Source organism: Hypomesus transpacificus, unplaced genomic scaffold (genome assembly GCF_021917145.1).
Source record: "Hypomesus transpacificus isolate Combined female unplaced genomic scaffold, fHypTra1 scaffold_27, whole genome shotgun sequence".
NCBI classification, from domain to species: domain Eukaryota; kingdom Metazoa; phylum Chordata; class Actinopteri; order Osmeriformes; family Osmeridae; genus Hypomesus; species Hypomesus transpacificus.
This window is the reverse complement of record NW_025813796.1, coordinates 1,215,590-1,236,630: the sequence shown is the minus strand read 5'-3', so window position 1 is coordinate 1,236,630 and position 21,041 is coordinate 1,215,590. Positions and strand designations below refer to the sequence as shown.

The window sequence follows — 21,041 nt, the reverse complement described above, 5'->3', positions numbered from 1 at the left end:
AAAAACAAACACTATTTCTTTCAATACAAAACATGTACATTATGCAACCAGGATTTTATCAATTTCAGTTGAGAAATGCCCCACATATGCGTCAATTCCTCTGTTAGACCTCACGCCCGAGGAATACGGTTATGGGAGTGTGTGTTCTTTCATACACGCCCTTAGATAAGTCTTGCAACAACTGAGGAGGCTGCCACAGGCCATTCTATTCCTGAAATATTTGTGCAAACCATTTCTTTGTCCAACTGCTCACACCTTGGGTGGGGTGAAATGCTACACAATTGCGGTTATTTCAGTCTGCAAGGCAGCAACTTGCCTTCAGGGTCAGTTCAATAAATGCTGAGTGGCGTTGTTTCAAGTGATCAGAATGACGTTTGAGCCCCAACAAGAATCCTGAGGTATAACAAGAACGGACCTGGGAGATTTTACCTTGATAAAGAGCCCCAACAAGAATCCTGAGGTATAACAAGAACGGACCTGGGAGATTTTACCTTGATAAAGTGGCTTATTGTGTTCAGAGGGCTTCTCTAGAAGTTGTTATGTGACTGCAAGGCACAAGTGCTTGTGAGTCTGGTCTCTGCCAGCATAGGTGCTGTTTGAGGGTTTTATCTCAACTAATTCCTGATGTAGGTGGGTATTACAGTAATTACATGTCAATAGAGACATGCAAATTAATGCGCAAAAAACCCAACATAAATAGCCTTGGAGTTAAGCTTCTCTGTTCCTCTAGGTAATTTGAAATAACATGGATTTGGGCCTTAAGTATTTATAGTTCAGATTAAAATGTTCCCTCGGAAAAGCAGTCAGATTTTCTGTTTAGATAGTTACGAAACCATTTACTTATTGAGAAATTCTATCCGTGGTTATGTTTGCAGACCTTCTCATATGGGCCAATGAAGCTTGATCATCATTTCAATAGTGAAATATAGCCATTTGGTTTCAGGCAATACATTAAATGTGTTCGATGGTGATTTAAAAATGACAACCTGAGAGAACGGACTAAGCCTGTACGATCTTAATGAATATGATGCAGGATTCAGATTTACTGTAATCCTCCATACAATATTTATCAGAGATCCTTCTGGAGTTTGAAGCATGGTGTTATATCACCGCCCAGTGGACAAATAATACAGAATGTTGTTAAGACTAAATAACACTGTTTTTCGTTTCCTACAAAACTAAAATGTTATTCCAATAACAGAACCTATATTCTTAACGTGATATCCATAACCAGTACATTGTGTAGATTCATCAACACACTATAACACTTTTGCTGTGTTGAAATGTTGTTTAATTTTGCCCATTTAAACGGATATACTGTCTTATATTCTGTCATATATATTCCATTATGGTACGTCTTATTGTTATAGCTGTACCTGACGATGTGTTAAATCTCTGATTACACGAATTATAGGCCTACTTGAGTAAAACGAATCCAGCATTACACCTGATAACGTTCCCATTATTCTGATTTCTGATTGACCAAATGGAAAGGATCTCAGCAAATCAGATTTCGTAAATCTGATCATGTGAATAACTCTGAACCAACCGGCTTCTTCCCAACTGCAGCCATAGCAGAATTTGGAAGGAAGGGACCTCACCAAGAAGGACAATTAGTTAGCTAGCTAGCTAGCTATACTGAGAGCGTGAAAACAAGAAGGGACACGCCACTAAAGTTGTCAATTTTGTCAGCGACTCGCGATTGTAGCAATGGTCCAATCCTGCTCTGCATATGGGTGTAAAAATAGATATCACAAAGATAAAAACATTTCATTTCACAAGTAAGTTAATTTGCTAGTTTCCGACAAGCTATAAGGGAAAAGTCAGCTGGCTTTTGCATGCGTACAAATGCTACTTGCTTTGGCTTGTGATGTATAGCTAGCTCTAGCCAGCCAGCTAATGGTAACACAGCTCGTTGACATAAGACTTAAATTGCCTAGAAATTACAGTGAAGGTTGACTATAATACAACAGTTTCCTACCTCACTGTTTTCTGTTAATGAGTTGTATCTTAGATTTTACATAATTTATTATAAAGAGTGTGGAGTTTGTCTTAGACGCTTTCGTTTTATTTATTGAAGGTTTCCTCTAGCTCGACCAGACGTCTGTGGAAAATGGATTGCAGCAATGAGACGAAACAACTTCAAACCGACAAAATACAGCAATATCTGTTCTCAGCACTTCACCAAAGAGTGCTTCAAACGAGAGTGCAACAACAGAGTTTTAAAAGAAAATGCAGTGCCTTCACTCTTTTGTTTAAGTAAATTACAAATCAAGGTAATTGACATAGCTAAGCTGAGGGGGAGGAGAGTTTTGACAGATTTGACAGAAAATATTAACTTGACCCATGTCCCTCCATGTATTCTCTCATAGTCAGAATCCCTGGAGGACTCATTTACACCTGAGATGGACTTCCATCTGACCCTTCCTCTCTCAGACTCGGAAGAGACCCAGGTTCTGGAGCCTCAGGGGCTGCAACTAGAGGAGACCGACGCTGCTGTGCCCCAGTTGAAGAACCCTGATCTGCCTCACAGCATGTCGGTCACCTGTGACCACAATTACACAGTGGAGGACTCTGTCCAGCAGAAGAAACGCATCGAGCAGCTGGAGGAACAGCTGGACAAATTGAGGAAGAAGCTCAAAACTTCCCAGCAGAAGTGCCGTCGTCAGGAGCGTCAGTTGAAGAGACTCAAAGCTGTGGGAGAGTTCCAGAGAGCCAAGAGGGACTTGACACTGGGAGAGGGCTATGTGATCTTACCCAAGCAGCTGTATGACGTTTTAAAAGGAATTGACTCTATTGATGGCCTGTGATTGGAAGAGCTCCAATCTACCCTCTAAACAGAGATGTTTGTCGTGTAGAATGCAATTTGTGTTTTTGTTTTCTTGTTTTTGTTTGTTTTTTTATGGGTGTAAACCTCAGGTGAGAACCCACTACTGTATTTATACACAAGGCATGGGTTCACGATAGCCTTTTGGCTTCCCCTCCAATTGATTGCAATACAGTCCAATTTGATACAGTACCATATGATGCAACAGATGCAAGCAAACAAAAAGAAACTTTTGCCTTTGTACATTTCCACTTAAAATAACTGCACATCCTCAATCTGATTTATGCCTCATTGACGAGTGACTTGTTGCCTTGTGACTCATTGCATTATTACACCCCAGTGAGTTCATAGGTTTTCTCTTTTTACAATGTTGCACAGTCAGAAGGGATGTGTTCTATAGCTCAGCATTTGGGGAAAACGGTATGCAACTGCATAGTACTGTATAGTAGCGATATACTGTATGCAACTGTATAGTACTTATATACTTGACAAAGTTATCAGGTTTGCAATTGGCTCGCACTTTCTATGAGTTCACCAACACTACAGTCAAACTCCTCTTACAAAGCTGGATGTCTCAGACACCAAATTTGTGGAAAATGTATTTAGCTCTGCTGCTGTTCTTGGTAGCTGGTACACTCCTTATAATGACAAATATAGTACTGGAATTGTAGCAAATCACTGGGAGTATATACGGTTTCCCCATTATTTTGTCTACATGTAAAGGATTTACAAACCTAGCACTAATTGAACTCTGAATCTGAATATTTAATCTTGAGAAGGCTATTGGCATAAAATAAGGGATTTGATCCCAGTTGAACACAGTGCACTAGTTTTATGTGTTTGAAATCAGAGCAAGTTTGGGGGCTTTAACTGAATTATGTTGCAGAGGCCTGAGTTATGTTTATGGACTTCTCCTCCAGATCAACACATTTGGAAATAATTGAACTGATGGTATGTCAGTTAAGTCACTTTGTTGCAGTCCAGTTTAAAGGTGGGTCGTAGAGCGTGGATACCTTTTGAAGAAAATTTCAAAGGGCTGTTGGATTAGGATATATTTCAAAGCCATATTCAAAAAGGGAAATGGACCTGGAACTAATTGTTTTTTTTTTTCAAACATAGTTGCCTTATGTTCCCATGATGCAATCCTTTATTGCCTATAAAATAAAAATTGGATTGGTTTGAAAGTAAGATGAATGAATGCTACCTAGTATCCTGACCAAGTTCAAGGCTTCACCTAAGTGCAACTTCATGTTTTCAACACCATCATCTGCAACAGTTGATTTGCAATTATGTTTATCTTGCTCACGCTGCCCTCAACGTACATGATGTATCAATATTCTCCAATAAAGGTATACATCTGTAGAACGTCTGCAAAATGTATGCTAATTTGAACGATATACAATTGTCACTCAGTTTCCAGTGTCCTCAAAGGCTTTGAATCATGCCGTTGACAAGTTTTTCAACTAGATGGCGTTGTTGTGTATAGACTAGACCACTTCGTGGCCCTAAGGGTTTTACCATAGTGAATAGATCCATAATAAAAAATGTTCAGTCCCTGTTGCATGTCTAGAGACGAAAGAGGATCTGCTTTCTTGTACAACGGTAAACTGCTACTACAAATCTAGGATAACTACTAAATAAGACGAAGTCTCTTCTGTTGGTTCATGACATCTGGTTTTGGCTTGCATTGTAGATCTACCCTAGATCAGCGGATTTCGGGAATTTTGAAACCTAGTTCAAAACCTGGGAGCGGGCACATTGATGAATGTAGAGAAACTCACGGATTATCGAGGTAAGTGAGATAGCCTATCCTACAGTGTGAAAGGGAAGTTTTTCAGTTGTAAATGTTGACTGTCCAGCACATGCGTTCATATGGCTATTGAGCCAAAGTTTCAGTCCTTGATCATTTTTGCAATCATTGTCTTTCATTCTTTTCAGGATTTATAGCGCACATGTTCGGAAGGTGTCGGAAGGGTAGATAGTATACTTTTTTTTGTAGTAGTAGTAGTAGAAGGTGTTGCTGGACAGAATTGACAGGGTGGTGATATCTGTCCGGTCTAGTTTAATACAGAAAAATAGATTTAAAAATTTTAAATGAGTAGGCTATTTTGAGATTGTTGATTTGAATAGGGTGAAAGAGAGTAGCAAAAAAGCTTTCGTAGGGAACCAGATTTCACTCGGACCATTTAAACGTTTTGTAGGATACTCTTTGCCCGTCGTCTGTCACAATGTTTTCTGAAAAACTTGGGGTTGTCTCTGTGTGCTGTTGTTTTATCTCTTCGGGATTTTGGAAATCCATATTGACTGTGTATAGGTACTTGCCGTGGACACTAGACCAGCCCTGGATGTTGAGGGAAATTGATGTATTTCCCTCTCAACATGTCATGACTTTGCTGGGACAGGGGTGACTTGAACTCCTCATCTAGTCCTAGCAAACGTAATGAGGTCAGGGGGCTTTCGCGGTTTCTTTTACATGCTTCCTCGTGCTATTTCATCCAGACTGTTTCTGCCTTAACACCTCATACTGTTTTGAGTAGGCCTATCTTAAGTTTACACATGTAGATGGGGCCTATCGCAATCTTGCCTCGCATCATCGCGATGCACAAGAATTCAATGCACCCACATTAGATGCACATATAGATGCCATATAGTGTATAGTAGGCTACGTCAAGTAGGCCAAGTAGGCTACGTCAACATGCATTCCATTCATTATTCACAGTCAGTGATGGAAGTAAAGCTTCCTTAAGTTTAAGAACTTGGCCACACCTTCAGCAAAGCTGGAACCTGGCAGTGAACTCACCTAGGGAAGGTGAAACAGAAGAGAAAGCACCTTTAGACACATGGAAAGCACCCAGCTTCACCCAGACCCTCACAAGGCAAGTGAAACCTTCAGAAACGCAAGGTTTCGATTTAGAACACAATGTTGAAAGATTAATGGCGTGTCCTAAGAATATTTTATAGATTAGGCTACTTGAACCTGCAGTCGTCTCCCTTCTTCAATTTAATATCCCAATGGAAGTTAATTGTTCAAGAAACCAGCTTTTTCGAGCTCTCGGAATGAAAATGGATTTGTGTCTGTACTCCTGAACTATGCCGCTTGCAAATCACAGATTACCAAGTTAAACATTGACTAGTCTGACTGTGGGCTCAGTGTGAAACAGTTCATGAAAGCTTGTACTGTATGTAGGGCATTCTGTTACCTCTGATAGACAGGTGGAGGGTTATTTTGTAGTATATCAATGGCATTTCAAGTCACCCTTAAATTGACACCAATCTCATACAACTGTAGAAATACAAGGTTGTTTTATCAATATTGTGTACATCAATACTGTACGCTGTTCAGTGCTTTATGAAGCGACATGAAAAATCAATGTTTGTTGATAACTTCAAAGTAACCGTCATTTTCCTCCGTCCCCATTGCACCTTCTGTTTCCATGCCCTTGTTTTGAATGCAAGAATGGAAATGTCCTGCTGCAACTAAAGCTGAACCATTGCTCTTGTGTTGGGTTAGGGTTAGGGTTAGTTAGGGTTAGGGCTAACCCTAATCCTAACCCGGCGCAATTAGCGTCACAGACAACAAAAGCCTAAGACGGACTCAAACCAAGCATCATGCACTCTGGGTCTCTCTCCAGTAGTATGCATTCACGCTAATCCTCAGGGCCCTGATGTGGGATACATGGCTGTTTTTAAGAGGCATATGGCGGCTCATTCTGTCTGAGTTCTACTCAAAGCTTTGGTCTTCTTCCTTTCCTATAGGAATGAGTGGTAAAAACAATTGCAGGTTTAAGGCGGCATTAACCGGAGACGGCTTTTATCTTTGCGTCCAGATGTCACTCCAAGCCAGCTGTTGACCCTCTAATGGAGCAGTGTAATCTGGCACAGCAGGGGGGGGGGGGGTGACCCTCCTCACATGGGTTCCCCCGTGCATAGGGGGAACCTTCCCGACCCAGCTCTGTGGAGTAGTGGTGGCACCGTGCCGTTAACGGTCTCCCCAGGTACCCCGCCGCCCAACCTGGGGTCGGAGAAGGGCGAGGTGTCCTAGCTAGAAGGGGGTTGATGCTCCGTGTTGATGAAGATTGGGGCCCGTGTCTAAGCGGTGCCGTGAGGAGGGTGGGGGTGACTCAGTAGGACAGTCCACACCATGTGGAAGAGGACCTCTCCTGTGTGATCCCAAGCAACTTGGAACAAACGTGGCTCATACAGGGGAGTCAGGTGGCTGAGCGGTTGGGGGATCGGGCTAGTAATCAGAAGGTTGCCAGTTCGATTCCCGGGCAATTTCCTTGGGCAAGGCACTTCACTCTACTTGCCTCGGGGGAATGTCACTGTACTTACTGTAAGTCGCTCTGGATAAGAGTGTCTGCTAAATGACTCAATGTAAATGTATACAGAACCAGGGTTGTCACGACCACCGTCCAACCCTTACAGCTTCCCCCCCGCCCCCCTCCCCAGGGCTGTGCCCTTCCCGGAATGTTTACGACTTTTCTTTACAACCACCGAGATGGCTGCCAGTGGTCCTTTTGAAGACATGACTAGGCAGAGGTTGAAAGGGTTAAGCGTTCTGGTGTGTGTGAGGACAGTCAAGGCTCATCGGTTCTTCGTGGAAGGCTATAGTTGGTTGTTTAGCACGTTGGGAAATATCCAGAATCAATGGCTGATTGAGACGGCGCACCAACCGATCCTATCCTGCCAGACAGAGAGAGAGAAGAGACTAGGAGTTGGCTAATCTACCTGCTTCCTCCTTGGCCCAGTAAAGACTCACATTGACTCACTGTGAACACGTATCGACCTCTTATCGGGAGCCATCTTTTCATCTCTGTCTATGGTAGGGTTTCAAACTGTCTGCTCTTTTTATTTATTTATTATTATTTAATGAATAAACATCACTGCCAAGTTTACAAGCTATGATTCCAATTGTAAGTGCAAGTGGTTTCGAATTCTCCTGATGACGTTGGCATGGATTGCATGTATACTGTACAATGTAGCCTACTTTATCAGGTCTTTACCAAGACAAGGAAAGGCCGACATCTAGGGTTAGATGAAGGCTGGAAGGACTTGGGTAAACAACCACACCAGATCCGTTTCAACCAAATCACGACTTTCATTCCGTCCTCATTGTTACGTCTAACGTATTGCAGGCTCGCATTTGGAATTTTTAACCCAGTAAATGTTTGATGATCCTGTGTTCCGTCTATTTAAAGAGACGAAACTGTACAAGGGAGATTTGTGTGTGGGGATATCAGTTTTTTAAGGGATGGGAGAAGGAGGGGGTCGGAAGAGGCCTCTTTAAACCCATAAGAGCATCACTCCCCAGTCCCAGTGGAGGAATCAAAGATTTATAGGACTCCTCTACAGAAGGCCCTCCCAGTAGTCAACTCAAATATGTTTCCTTTTTTTATGACACACGAAACATTCTTCTCCCTTGGCAAGCCTTTCGAATGAACGTTCGACTTCCTTTTCTCGCCAGTCACGGATCCATGTCCAATCCGTCATCGGTATCATTGGTGGTCACATGTGAATTTCACGGGGGGGGGGGGGGCAATGTTGAAGAAAGGAAACGTTGTGAATGAAGTTTGATTTGTGCACTGAAAGGCATCCATGTTTGTGGTGGAGTGAGTCACTGCTGGAGTCTAGCCATGGTTGTTAGAATGACAGTGTGATGAACACAGAAGATACGGTGAACTAGCCAGTCGGCATTATAAGTAAAATGCACAAGGGAATTCATTGTCTGTCCGAAGTTTAACCAGGAACTGGTCTGGGTTAAGGAAATGTTGTATTTCAGGTCATTCAGGATCTGTGTAAGTTTGGGAAATGGTGATCATCTTGAGAGGTTTTGTGGTCTACTGTTTAAAGACCGAAAGCTAATTTGGGAAGCAATGACCATAGGGTACTGTTAATTCCAAGAACGTTTTCGAATGGCATGTTATATGATTTGTGACGGCATCCTCTTTCAACCCTTTACTTAGTCAACAGGGTTTCCATAAGAGTAAACGAGAGTGACCTGTCACGCCAATACGTCTCAATTAGGCTCCAGACTCATCTAAACACGGCATGTATTGACCATGTATGTCACCGCCCCCTTTTCCGTCTACGTATGACCTCCTGAACTAGGAGGAGGCCGTAAATCTCTGTCCCGTATGTCGTAAAAAATGTCCGAGCTACAAACGGATGAAGAGTCCCTCCTGGTGTTTGTGCAGACCCCAGACCAGCTCAGTTGTTGATTTCCTGTCAAGAGTCAAGCCTTGGGGGGGGGGGAGACTTGACACATGCACACACACAGATGGAGGGAAAGAGAGAGACGAGGGTCATTTTCGGGCCGGGGTAAAGCAATCGTAGAAGTAGATGAAATAGACTTGTCGACAGGGTTCAGATCTGGTCAGACAGCATTCTCATCTGCGGGCCCCACAGATGTGGCCCGTTGGGCTACATTTGCCGTCATAGTTCACCACACTTGAGGAAGTTGCAATTGAAATGTTTTGTTTTGTACTAATGACACGTTCTATCAACAAGGCTCTGGTCTTTTGAGCATTCCTTTTCACTGACATCATGTAGAAACATCCATTGACTGCATTCTCATCTGCGGGCCCCAGGGATGCATGTGGCCTGAAGTGGCGCGTTGGGCTACATTTGCCTTCCTAATACACCACACTTGAGGAAGTTGCAATTGTTTTGTATTGCGCTAATTACACTTTCTCTCACAGAGCCTCTGGTGAATGCAGTGTTGACAGGCCTGATGGCCTCTCTTTCCGCACTGACATCATACTAGAATCATCCATTGTGCCGGGTTTGGACAAGTGGGAACAGGATCTGGTCATAGATATCAGCCGGGGGAAACCCTATATTTACCATTTTTGCACACAGTGCACTTCTGTTTTGTAGGCCGTAACACCGTGCCTGTTTTGTGGGCTGTCGGAAATGGAAAGAGATTGTTCCGGCCAAGCTTTTGACTTTGTATTGGCAAAATGATTCGATCCGAATCATAATCGTTCGACACGAAAGTAATGGAGCTACTCACCTCGCAAAAGTATCTTGTCTGAACTTGATCACTTTTTCAAACACAACAGTTTGAATGCAAGGGGAGTCTGTGGAAACTCCCCTTTTTGTGTTCCTACGGGCAATAGAATCAGATATGTGGATTAGAGCAATACATTTTACCCTCACTTCCTGAGAGAACCACATGTTTTCTGAAAACTGTCCTTTTTGTTTTTGTCCATAGGAGAATGTCCTAGAACAACCCTCACGCCAACACTGACAACCGCGGCCTCACCTCCTGCTCCCTGTGACGTCCTCATCCCACAGGGACTATTGGTACCTGCCGCTCCTCCCTGGGGTCCTCACGGCCTGCCAACAAGCCCCACTTGTTCCCCAGCCCTCCCGCCTTCCTCCTCCTCCCTTTACCCCAGCCCCAACTCCCTGTCGACATGTCCATCGCCCTGAAGCAGGTCTTCAACAAGGACAAGACCTTCCGGCCCAAGCGCAAGTTTGAGCCGGGCACGCAGCGCTTCGAGCTGCACAAGAAGGCCCAGGCGTCTCTGAGCTCCGGCGTGGACCTGCGCGCCTCCGTGCAGCTCCCGCACGGCGAGGACCTCAACGACTGGGTGGCCGTGCACGTGGTGGACTTCTTCAACCGCATCAACCTCATCTACGGGACCGTGTGCGAGTTCTGCACGGAGGAGAGCTGCCCCGTCATGTCCGGCGGCCCGAGGTACGAGTACCGCTGGCAGGACGACCGCAAGTTCAAGAAGCCCACGGCCCTCCCGGCGCCCAAGTATATGAACTTGCTGATGGACTGGATCGAGGTCCAGATTAATAACGAAGACATCTTCCCCACCAGCATAGGTGAGCTGAAACCCTCCCCCAAAATAATGCTCCAATGACGTATGACAATGATGACTATGTTCACCGGCCGTGACGCCGCAGTGACGACATCACCTGTTGTTTTCAAACGGCTATAACGTCGTTGCGTATGCAGTCAAAGCGACCCTCAGATTAGAAATGCCTTGATTTAAAATACAATTCCAGTAAATGGAACCATAATCCCTGGCTTTCAGCATTCCATGGCTTAGCCAGGAACACAGTCGGGTTGCTCAGGAAGGCTCTGCACGCTCACTGCTAGCATCAGAAGACAGGTGGACCAGACCTAAAGATAAAGCTCATTAGAAAACCTCTCACAACTCTGACCTGTCTGTTAAATCAAACAGGTCCGTGTCAAACAGGGACTAGGAATATAATGACGATAATAATGAAAAGAATATCGACAAGCAGCGACAGCCTATTTGGATTCGAGTGGCCCCGCGTAAATCAGCCCAGATGGTCAGCACGATGTATTTTAAACAGTTCATTCGGTGCGACCCGGCCCATAACACCCATTTCTTAAGCAGCGGGCTGAGAAGCGGTGTTTACGGTGGCTTACTGTCGGTCACAAGGTCCCAAATCCAAAGTTGTTTACTTGCGAGTGAGCGAAAGGGATCTCCTACAGTACCATTAATGAGTAAGCCGCTTACATACACATATCAACTTGTTCTACTGTCGTTTTTGTTGTTCCCATAAAAAGAAAACACAATTTCCCTCGGTTGATGAAGTACCCGCGTGCCACTGCTGCCTGTCCCATGGGCATAGAAACAAAGGCGGGATTAGATCCTCTGCTTACTGGAGGGAGATAGAGAATTAGAGCCTCGGTCCCCATCGCACTAGTGCCATGACGTGAGAGGCCTTCATGTCGTGGTTAATGCGTGGTGTGTTGGGGCCCCAGGGTCACTGCTAGTCGTGATGGAGAAGATCATGGCTATCGCTGGCTGGAAACAGTATCACCCTCCAGTCTGTGAATTATGCAGGGATACCTGATCTCTGAAGGCCCGGCATGGCTCCCAGCAGTCACAGTGGCCACGGCGAAACCCGAGACCGGCTAGTCTCTCGCACCCTGCAGCCACGGGGAGCACCTGAGTCACTAGCTAGTGTGAGCTCACTGTGTCTGTCTCTGTCTCTGTGTCTGTCTCTCTGTCTCTGTGTCTGTCTCTCTTTCTCTCTCTCTCTGTGTCTCTGTGTCTCTCTCTCTCTGTGTCTCTCTCTCTCTCTCTCTGTCTCTGTCTCTGTCTCTCTCTCTCTCTCTCTCTCTCTCTCTCTCTCTCTCTCTCTCTCTCTCTCTGTCTCTCTCTCTCTGTCTCTCTCTCTGTCTGTCCTTCTCTCTTTGTTGTCTCTGTTTCCCCCTCCTGTTTAAGTTCCCTGTGTGCTGTCAGCTACACATGAATTATTCATCCCTCCACATACAGTCACATTCCTTCTCCTCCTCCTCCTACATGTGACGTTTGTAGCCTATGTTTTATTGAATATATCCAGTAAATCAACAAGGAAGAGGCCCGAATGCCACCTACACACCCTCGCACAGCCTCGATGTTACAAAAGTTGAATTGTGAAGTTATTGGCGTCATCCTCTCCAGTGCCTGGTTGAGAAGGAACAGACTCTGGCCACACACTCTGGCTTGGTACTGAGACGTAATAAGGAGCTGGTGTGGGCTGTGATGAAGCCCCCTTCCTCGTTATGGACTGTGTATGTCGTCAGTGAAGCCAGACAGGAAGTAGCCTGTGTGTGTTGTTAGTCCAGGTTACTAGGTCAATAGAAAGAGTGTGTGTGTGTGTGGGGGGGGGGGGGGGGGGGGAGGGGGGGGGGGGGGGCGGGACCACCAGGGGAGGGTTAAACCTCTTAGAATAGTCATCAGGAAGGGATTACCATAAGCCGGAATGTTCATGGATCTTTGGTTGTTTCTAAATCTTTCCTTACCCTTTTTCTACTACAAAAACCCGCCTGCCCTTGATCGAACCGACACACACATGAGATATCACTGTCTCACCTCAGGCCCCGGAAACCCACCGAGGGACATGTTTACTCACGCAGAGTCAGCGCGCCACCCAGTTCAGCACATTCAACACGCCCCTGGTCTTAGCTCGGCTGGCAGTAACGCGTGTCCGGCCTGTGTTCTTTGTCTCGGTCAAAGATGAAGGTGTTGGTGTCAAGGTTGGGGTTTAGAGTTACTCTGGGTGATGCAGATAACAGCAGCTCCCTGGTGACCTGAACCTGACGAGGCTTGAAGGATTCACGTCTTGGGGAGATATGGCTTTCTGACCTCAAATCTGAATGATTTAAGGTCGCTAAAATGAAAAGGAGTTAGGGATTCCGGTCAACAGCTGGAGAGTGTTTTATTTATTATAAAGTTTGTTAGCTAAACTGTGTGTTCAGGTTTCCATCTCCTCAAGGCAGGACCAGATTCAGGAGTCTTTGGGCTTGTATTGGGGAAGAGGAGTAAGGAAGTTAGAGTGAAACACACAAGTGTGTTCACAGTTCATAATTTGCACTCTTCTCATCTGGTCTGTTTGGAGCCTGGTTTGGATGCAGACCTCAGCTAAGATGGATCTGTATTATAGTAAAGGTCTTCTCGGGTTCCTGAATAAAGCTTGTCTTGTTTTGGGGGCCTACTATTATCGGTGATCCATAACGACTGGCCCATTGATGATTTAGGTCTTTAACAGAATATCAAAATCGTAAACGTCCTGGTTCTTGTTAGACCTGAAACGTGCATTGTGGATTAAAGTCAGTCCGATCCGGGGCGGCAGGGGTCAAAGTTCATGTTGCAGGAAAGAGCAGCTTTGTCACAACTCTTGTCTGCTTCAGATGGCCTGTGGCGGGATCACTTCCTGCCATGGGATAGGACTTCCTGTGTCGTACCACCTGGAGAACCCTTGTGACCCGTTCAAAACCTTTTCTAAACGTGTGGAGTCTGCTCATGACCATTAAGAGGATGTTGTTCTTAACGAAACAGTATACCTGTGATACTATAAGCCCCAACTAAACTCATTAACTGAATACGGAAACTCCCCTCAGTGTTTTGAGCGCACGACGCATAGCGATTTGTTGCGCGTATGTGTGTGTAATCTGCCCTGGGCTTCGGGGAAGTCTGGAGCCCCCAAAGCAACGTAGGTAGTGAAGCAGAACGGCCAGCTCCCATCCGTGCTCTGTTCTCTACTCCTGTTGTTCTGGAGAGAAAAAGTAAATGTATCCTGGCATCTCTTGTGAGGACCGCGTATGCAATGTTTTTTTTTTTGTCGAACGTGGGGTTGGCCAGTGAACTGGGAGAGAGGGAGAGGGAGAGAGATTTTCATGTCTTCTCAAAAGCCCTCCTTGGTCCCCGCAGAAGCCAAACACACTGAATAGATGGGCTGCTATGCTCTCTCTATTTCCATTTGGACAGGCCCAGTAATCTCCTAATAATGACTACCCAGAACTCTGTCCTCTCATTATCCATTTACAGAGGTACGCATTACCCCGTGTGTGTGTGTGTGTGTGTGTGTACGCCTCCACGCTGAATTTGGCCAGGACGTGAACCCAGTGAGGCAGCAAGCTAGCAGCAGCACCACAGTGCCCTAGCCCAGAGCAGCGCTCCACTCCTAGCTTAGTCACTATCATAACAAACACACAGTTACTTCCTCATGAATGGACATTCGTAAATGCCTTTTTTGGATTGGAGAATAAAACGATGGATTTCCAACGTTTTGTGAATATGAACTCAGTAACTTTTGTATAAAGGCTGATATGTTGGGGTTTGATGGCAATGTCATTAGCAAAGATTTTATACTACAAAAGGGCTTTTATACAGGCTAGCTTTTATACAGGATACCATATAGATTTTTGCATTTGAGAAAGATCAGCCTAGATCATTTGGAACCAAAAGCTCGGATAAATCTTCTCGAACTGGAAATGTGGATCCCCATGAACAGGCCTTAGATAAATCCATACAAGGTACAACTAACAAGGTCATAATCCCAGACCATTGCTACTCTGTTTCGGCATTGTGGTGGCCCGCCTCCTGTGATTGGCTCCCCGTGCACTGTACTGTCCCTGACAAAGACACCATCTGTTGATGTGTTGGTGCCAGGCTCAAATGGATTCTTCTACTGCCTGACTGTACAGGTTGGCATGGACAGCGACAAGGTCGACTGCCTCATCGTGTCTGTTGTTGAAACCAGTGGCTGGACCCGTGTTGATACTGTCAATGCTACATTTCGAGAAAAAAAATAGTTGTTGCTTTGTTGAATCATCATCATCATAAGCTTTATTTTGGACACCTACTAGGTCCATAGATTGAAAGACAACATACAGACAAACATCATTTTCATTTTCTGAGGTGGCTCAGACGCCAGTGATTCCACATATAATAATGTACACACATAATGTATGTTGTATGTATATTCACATTCAATATGACCCATGTTCTGCTGAACCCACTCAGATTTCTTTTTTTTTGTATTCCTCCTCTTATGTTTTGGTACAAGTGCCAACTTCCTGCTGTTTCTTCCCCTCACCTTGAGCTCCGTGTGTAGCTGTTCTCGGGGGCCTTGTGGTACAGGATTGTATGTCTGCGACTGTAGACAATGTCTCTCCTCTCCACCACGCCACTTCCTGGTCTCTCTCTGTCTCTCTGTCGCTCTATCGCTCTGTCTCTCTGTCTCTCTCTCTCTCTCTCTCTCTCTCTCTCTCTCTCTCTCTCTCTCTCTCTCTCTCTCTCTCTCTCTCTCTCTCTCTCTCTCTCTCTCTCTCTCTCTCTCTCTCGGGCCCTGGCTATGAGAGGGGTCTGATATCCTGTGCGGTATCTGGAGACCTCTCTCCTAATTGATCTCACCCTGGAACGACACATACACACACTTGTCTACGCACACATAGGCCTACATGCACACATACACACACACACATGCACGTACACACAAACACGCGCATGCAAAAGATAGGCTGAGTATGGGTCAGTGACTGTCTTTCGTGTGAAATCAAGGTCACAGTAGTGATGCCTGTATGTCTGCTAAGTCAAGTCCCAAATGGGTTAACTGAGTGTCAGGGTGACCTATAGTGGAAAGTAGTTTGGGCTCAGTATTTGCTGTGTGGCATTTGGTACCTTTTGATACACTAAACTTGTATCAAATAACGCTGAACTAATCCCCTACGAAATGCACTGCAAAGATAGTCAACGGAGTTAGCGGGAGGGAAGGAGCCGAGGCCAGCCGCAGGGTGCAGACGGACTCTTCATAGTAGCGCCGCCCTTTGACCTCTTCCTGCCTCTCTCCACAGCACTCCGACCCCCCTTCCTTGTCCCACTGCTTCCTGGTGGGAAGGAAAGTTCTCTGTTTAGCCATACCAGCCTCACCTCCCCTCTCTCCTTTGCCCTCCACCCTCAACCCCCCCCCCCCCCCCCCCAAAAGAAAAAGACACCACCCTTTTTCTCCTCCCCCACCATCCCTCAATCCATCCCCCTCCTTGTTTGCCGACTCTCTCCTTTTCTCCATAACCTCCTTCCTTCTTTTCCCCTTTCTCATTCCCTCCACCGACAGCACAGCCCATAATAATACGGTAAACACCCCTAGTCTATCAACACTCGCTGTATAATTGACTGAGAATGAACCGGCATTCTCTTCCACCCGGCGCGGTGTGGAAACTGAACCTTGAGAGGTTACTGTGGAGGAGACCACACGAAGACTTAAAGAGATGTTATGTCGGGTTTGAAGGAGGCCAGGTGTGCTGCTGTCACTGTTTGTCCGTCCGTTTGTCCCAAGTGAGAGGCTTTCAGGGCAGCTCGTAATATGTCCGGAACAAGTGTATGGGATGTATACGTGTTATGTGAGGCCCTGTTTAATAGTGCGTCCCTAAAACGTCCCTAAACCTAACCGCCGAGACGTGATTGGGAGGGAAGTGTGACGAGGCGACATTGCTAATTGGTTGGTTATGTAAACTCCTTGCCAATGAGGTTAAGGGCAATGCCAGTCTCTCTTAGGAAGGCTAAGTGGACTTGGCAGAGTGAGAGCAGACAGTTTCCTGGCTTTATGGGGAGCTGAAAGGAAAAGGACTGTGGTGGACGACATGAGGACTGGGAGTCAGTCACACACAAACACACACATACAAAACGACTGTGCTCTTTGATGCCACCTGCCTGTCAGAAAATCTCTGTGTGGGGGGGGGGGAAAACGACGCGCTGAGTTTACTTTAATATCTGAGTAAATTAGATCTGAAGATGCATCCTTTGGGGTAAAGTGATTTAAATAATAATTCACCAGACCACAAAGACAACGTTGATTTGTTGGTATGTTCACGTTTATCAGGACTGTGTTTGGCAGTTGTCTTTGTTGGTGAGCTGGTATCTGTGATTGGGAGAATGAGAACACACATACGTTTGTGTCACATTCAAAAAGACAGCAACTTTATTTAATGTTGTGCGTGGGTGCAACAGTGCTGTATATCTGTCTTATAAGACACTGGATCTTTTACAACGATTACACCCACTCAACCCACATACAAGCCTACTACGAAGACAAGGCTATGCAAAGAATTCACCCCACACACGTCAAATACATTAACACAGCAAAGTCCAATGCAGGAGTGGGTCAATGAAAGTGGTGATGGTGAAAGAACGCCACATTTCATCTGGAATGTGCCAAAGGCATAGGTAAAAAGAGGGCATCCTGTTTCACAGATTTCACACAACATGGCGTGGTCAGATTCTGGGCCAGTGCCAGCCCTGTTCTGTCAACGCTGGTGCTTGTTGCCCTGTGTCGTCCATTACTAAGTCACTTCCCTGCGTTCGACATACATACGTCAAAACACATTAGGCTATGGGATAGTTGTGTGTTATACCAAGAGGATTTGAGCCATGGTATGTCCAGATGGCCAGGATTTTATTTGGGCCCCCGTGGCACTTATTATATATGCACCAGAACTTATGCACTAACTCTCTCTCTCACTCTCTCTCGCTCTCGTTCTCGCTCTCCTCTCGCTCTCCCCTCAGGTATCCCCTTCCCCAAGAACTTCATCCAGATCTGTAAGAAGATCCTGTGTCGTCTCTTCAGGGTCTTCGTGCACGTCTACATCCATCACTTTGACCGCATCATCGTCATGGGAGCAGAGGCACATGTCAACACCTGTTACAAGCACTTTTACTTCTTTGGCACGGAGCTCAACCTCATAGACCGGAAGGAGCTGGAACCTTTGGTGAGTACGGGACCGTGTCACACAGCGTAGGCTTCTGGGGGATTGAGTAGCATGGTGAGAAGGTAAAAGCGGCGGTCTTTTTCTTTCATCGTCCCGGACCTGTTTCGTTAGAGGACTGCTGAAGAGTTTGGCATTTGAGGCCACCTGGAGTACTATAGTTCAGTCAGGAAGTGTCGTCTGGGTTAAGAAATGATGTTTTAGGGAAGTGGAAAAGATCAGAGTGCAGGCGCGTCGTTCCCGACGATTTGGATCAAATCCCACTCGTTCGGCCCACATCTACGTACATAAAGGACCTTATATTGCTTACAGTGATGACATGGTCTTGCTCCGACTGAGTAGCCTTTCTCCATGTTTCACAATGGAAACCTTGGCCGTCCTCATAGAAGCACCATAGTTCTTCAATCCACAGACGGGCCCACAGTGCTCCCCCTAACTCGCACACCACCTCAAATAGCCCCTCTCCGAGCTGAAAAGTGCAACAAAAGGGCTTCTGTAAACAGAACGCAAGTAGACGACCAACACTGGGGAAGGGGGGTGGGGACGGGGGGACGGGGGGGGAACAGAACAAGCTTGGCAAACAAGCTGCAGCACAATGGCTCCTTTCTCTAGATTATCATAAGAGATCCCCATGATCGGCCTGGGTAAAGGCCACCACCCACGTAGATAGGAGGGTGTTCTGTTGGAGAGCAGCCTACTGTGTAGGTCTGCCCGGCCCCAGATAGTAAACCAGGTGGAGTCATTAGGCAGGACCCGAATGAGGCGTTTTTCGAAACCTCCTTCGAGCGACCCAATGAAAATCCCTCTGTGTGGTTCGTTCCATTTTCCCATGAGGGACTGGCGGGAAAAGGTGCGTAGTGTCGGCGTTGGTGCGATTCTTTTCTTTTTTCTTCAGCGTCCTTGCCCATCCGCAGTAGCAAGGCCTTCCTCATGCTGTGGGGACAGTTCACTGTCACGAGGTCGAACTCTGTGGATCACTGCAGACTGCGTAGCCCAGTATGAGCAGATTGGGACTTTTCTCTGCAGACGGTTCCTGACCGCTCCTGCCGATCTCACTCCTCCCTCGGCCTTGCAGTGGCCTGCAGATTCGTACTGCAAGTGCGGCCTCACTGGGGAGGGGGGGGGGGGGGGGGGGGGGGAGAGGAGGAGGAGGGAAAGAGAGAGAGAGTAAAGAGAGAAAGAAAAGCTAAGATAAATAGGAGGTCTGGATCATGTTTGGGAGTGAATGGATAATCGAAACAAAGAGTTATGTCACTGGAGCATTTCTCATGCAGGAACAAGAGGGTATACGGGAGGAATGGGTAGGCATGTACGCGTTGTTATTGTACAGATTCCCCAATGCCCTGACTCAGTGTCTGACCCATATAGGCTGTAGCATTGTAGCTATTGAGGATTGCAGTGTCCCCTCAGAGGTCAAAACATCTGCTTACATCTCAACAACTGTCAGAACACTGTCGCTGGTCACATGACTGAGAGATATGCACATGGACTCTAAAACATTTGAAAATAGTTCTCTTGGCAAGTTTATTTATTTATGCGCAACACTTATGTGACTTTGCATGTGGAGATATCTGTCTTTGCATGTAATGGAATTTCCATTAATTTGTTCTCCCAGCCTGAACATGTGTCTGTCTGTCTGTGTTCAGAAAGAGATGACTCTGAGGATGTGTCATTGAGCCACTGGAATGCAGTTTGGAACGCCCCCCCCCCCCCCCCCCCTCCCCCCATCAACCTTGTTCACGCCTGGTAACCATGGAGACTGGATGCTGTCATCAGAGGGATCCTGACGGCCAGGTGGACAACCTGCAGATTGGGTCTGGATACTGGAGGACTGCAGAGACCTGCTGCGAATACAAACACAGGGTTTACTTCATGTGTCCACCAGGGGTCTCTCCAGCGCCGAGGCAAGCAGAGACGTTTCCAGTGACGATGATCAAACAGCAATGTGTTTTTAGACTGTTGGAGTAAGTTGTGCAAATGCTGCTCATGATAAATACACTGATAACAGAGGATGATTCGGGATGTATATTTGGTGTCGATTACAGTTTTATTGAATCTCTTTTGTGTTTCGGACCGGAGTTTGGCAGTAATGAAATGGCCAGGTGAAAATCACCAGTTGTTGTATGTTGTGTATCCTTGCTTCTTATCATTTTAATGTGGAGATTGCCAAAAAGTTTGGTTTTATAAAAACAAGTTAACATTTTTGGATAAAGACTTGAATTAACATTGAGTGGATTAACCACCAGGTTGGACCATAAATGTGGTGAACATTGTTTATTACAAAGACATAAACAATTTAAAGGAAGATATCTGGCAAAAAAAAGTTTCAACAGCATACATATTTTCAAATTAATATAAAAACGTTCTAAATGGTATGTGAAAGGATTCGTTTGTGTAAATAGGTATCCCATGTTTTATTCCCTCCAACAATCTCAAACTGTTTCTTGGTCAGGTGACCAAAGAAGTAATCTACAAAATAATTTGTACATTTTTTCTCTGAAATGACTTCAACTGTTATGACCTGTTTCTTCTTCAGTGGAATATTCTGGATTCAAACATCTTTGGGAAGGCCATTGTGCCTTGGTGGATATACTATATCTACTTGTGAAATCATTTTGCAGACTTTATTTGACTGTCCGCCAACACATTAGACACACCCTAGGTTGTGTGCATCCGTACTTGTGCACCAAACTGTTTTGTGACACATTTTGGGGCTTTCAGAAGATGAACACTGTAACAAATGAGTTGTGTGTGTTGAATGATATGACAGATAGAACGAAAGTATTTAACCTCATGATTCCATGTTAACATCACAGCAATAAAGTATATTTTGATTCATTGAATAAAATGTCTTCTCATTGGGTACCTTAAGGGGTCATTTAATGTCTATTTTTACTCGAATAGTGAATTCAGTGTGGTTACTTGCGGATATAACCCATAACAGCACAGGAAGAGTATGCACACTCCACACAGAAAAACCTGGAGAATAACCCACCTGACCCCCAAGTAACCAATGACCTTCTAGCTGTGAGGTGACCTCACCACTACTAGAAGGTCATGTGCTGAGCTCCAGACAGCCTTTACCCATTACAATGTAGCCCATGTAGATCATGATGGACTAATGTGCATGAGGAATACAAGCTGGCTTCCATGAACGTAGGCAATGCGTAAACGTAGCTCTTTTAACCATGACTTTGC

The 21,041-nt window shown here is 45.5% G+C and overlaps 2 protein-coding genes across 3 annotated transcripts; both read left to right on the top strand.

Moving 5' to 3' along the window:
• The first annotated feature begins 329 nt into the window (after window positions 1–329).
• Window positions 330–4,189, top strand: thap1 (THAP domain containing, apoptosis associated protein 1). 2 transcript variants are annotated; one of them, XM_047014853.1, is made up of 3 exons: window positions 330–460; window positions 2,081–2,276; window positions 2,373–4,189. In XM_047014853.1, exons 2-3 carry the CDS (start codon window positions 2,127–2,129, stop codon window positions 2,808–2,810), a joined length of 588 nt encoding a protein of 195 aa, XP_046870809.1. In that variant the 5' UTR covers window positions 330–460; window positions 2,081–2,126; the 3' UTR covers window positions 2,811–4,189. The 2 variants fall into 2 exon arrangements, with proteins under 2 accessions (XP_046870809.1, XP_046870808.1); XM_047014852.1 differs by lacking the exon at window positions 330–460 and adding an exon at window positions 1,587–1,781.
• Window positions 4,190–4,354: 165 nt separating this feature from the next.
• On the top strand, window positions 4,355–20,708 carry LOC124463162 (MOB kinase activator 3B). Its single transcript, XM_047014930.1, has 5 exons — window positions 4,355–4,429; window positions 4,521–4,619; window positions 10,041–10,663; window positions 17,644–17,846; window positions 19,490–20,708. The coding sequence occupies exons 3-5, from the start codon at window positions 10,246–10,248 to the stop codon at window positions 19,517–19,519; spliced, it is 651 nt and encodes a 216-aa protein (XP_046870886.1). The 5' UTR covers window positions 4,355–4,429; window positions 4,521–4,619; window positions 10,041–10,245; the 3' UTR covers window positions 19,520–20,708.
• Window positions 20,709–21,041: the final 333 nt, after the last annotated feature.

Bases quoted from the DNA above. Each gene is read 5' to 3' on its own strand.
- LOC124463162 (XM_047014930.1), top strand. From the start codon at position 10,246: ATGTCCATCGCCCTGAAGCAGGTCTTCAACAAGGACAAGACCTTCCGG. The intron at 10,664-17,643 runs GTGAGCTGAAAC...CTCTCCCCTCAG, and splicing joins CATCTTCCCCACCAGCATAG to GTATCCCCTTCCCCAAGAAC. The intron at 17,847-19,489 runs GTGAGTACGGGA...GTCTGTGTTCAG, and splicing joins GGAAGGAGCTGGAACCTTTG to AAAGAGATGACTCTGAGGAT.
- thap1 (XM_047014852.1), top strand. From the start codon at position 1,711: ATGGTCCAATCCTGCTCTGCATATGGGTGTAAAAATAGATATCACAAA. The intron at 1,782-2,080 runs GTAAGTTAATTT...TATTTATTGAAG, and splicing joins AAAAACATTTCATTTCACAA to GTTTCCTCTAGCTCGACCAG. The intron at 2,277-2,372 runs GTAATTGACATA...ATTCTCTCATAG, and splicing joins TAAGTAAATTACAAATCAAG to TCAGAATCCCTGGAGGACTC.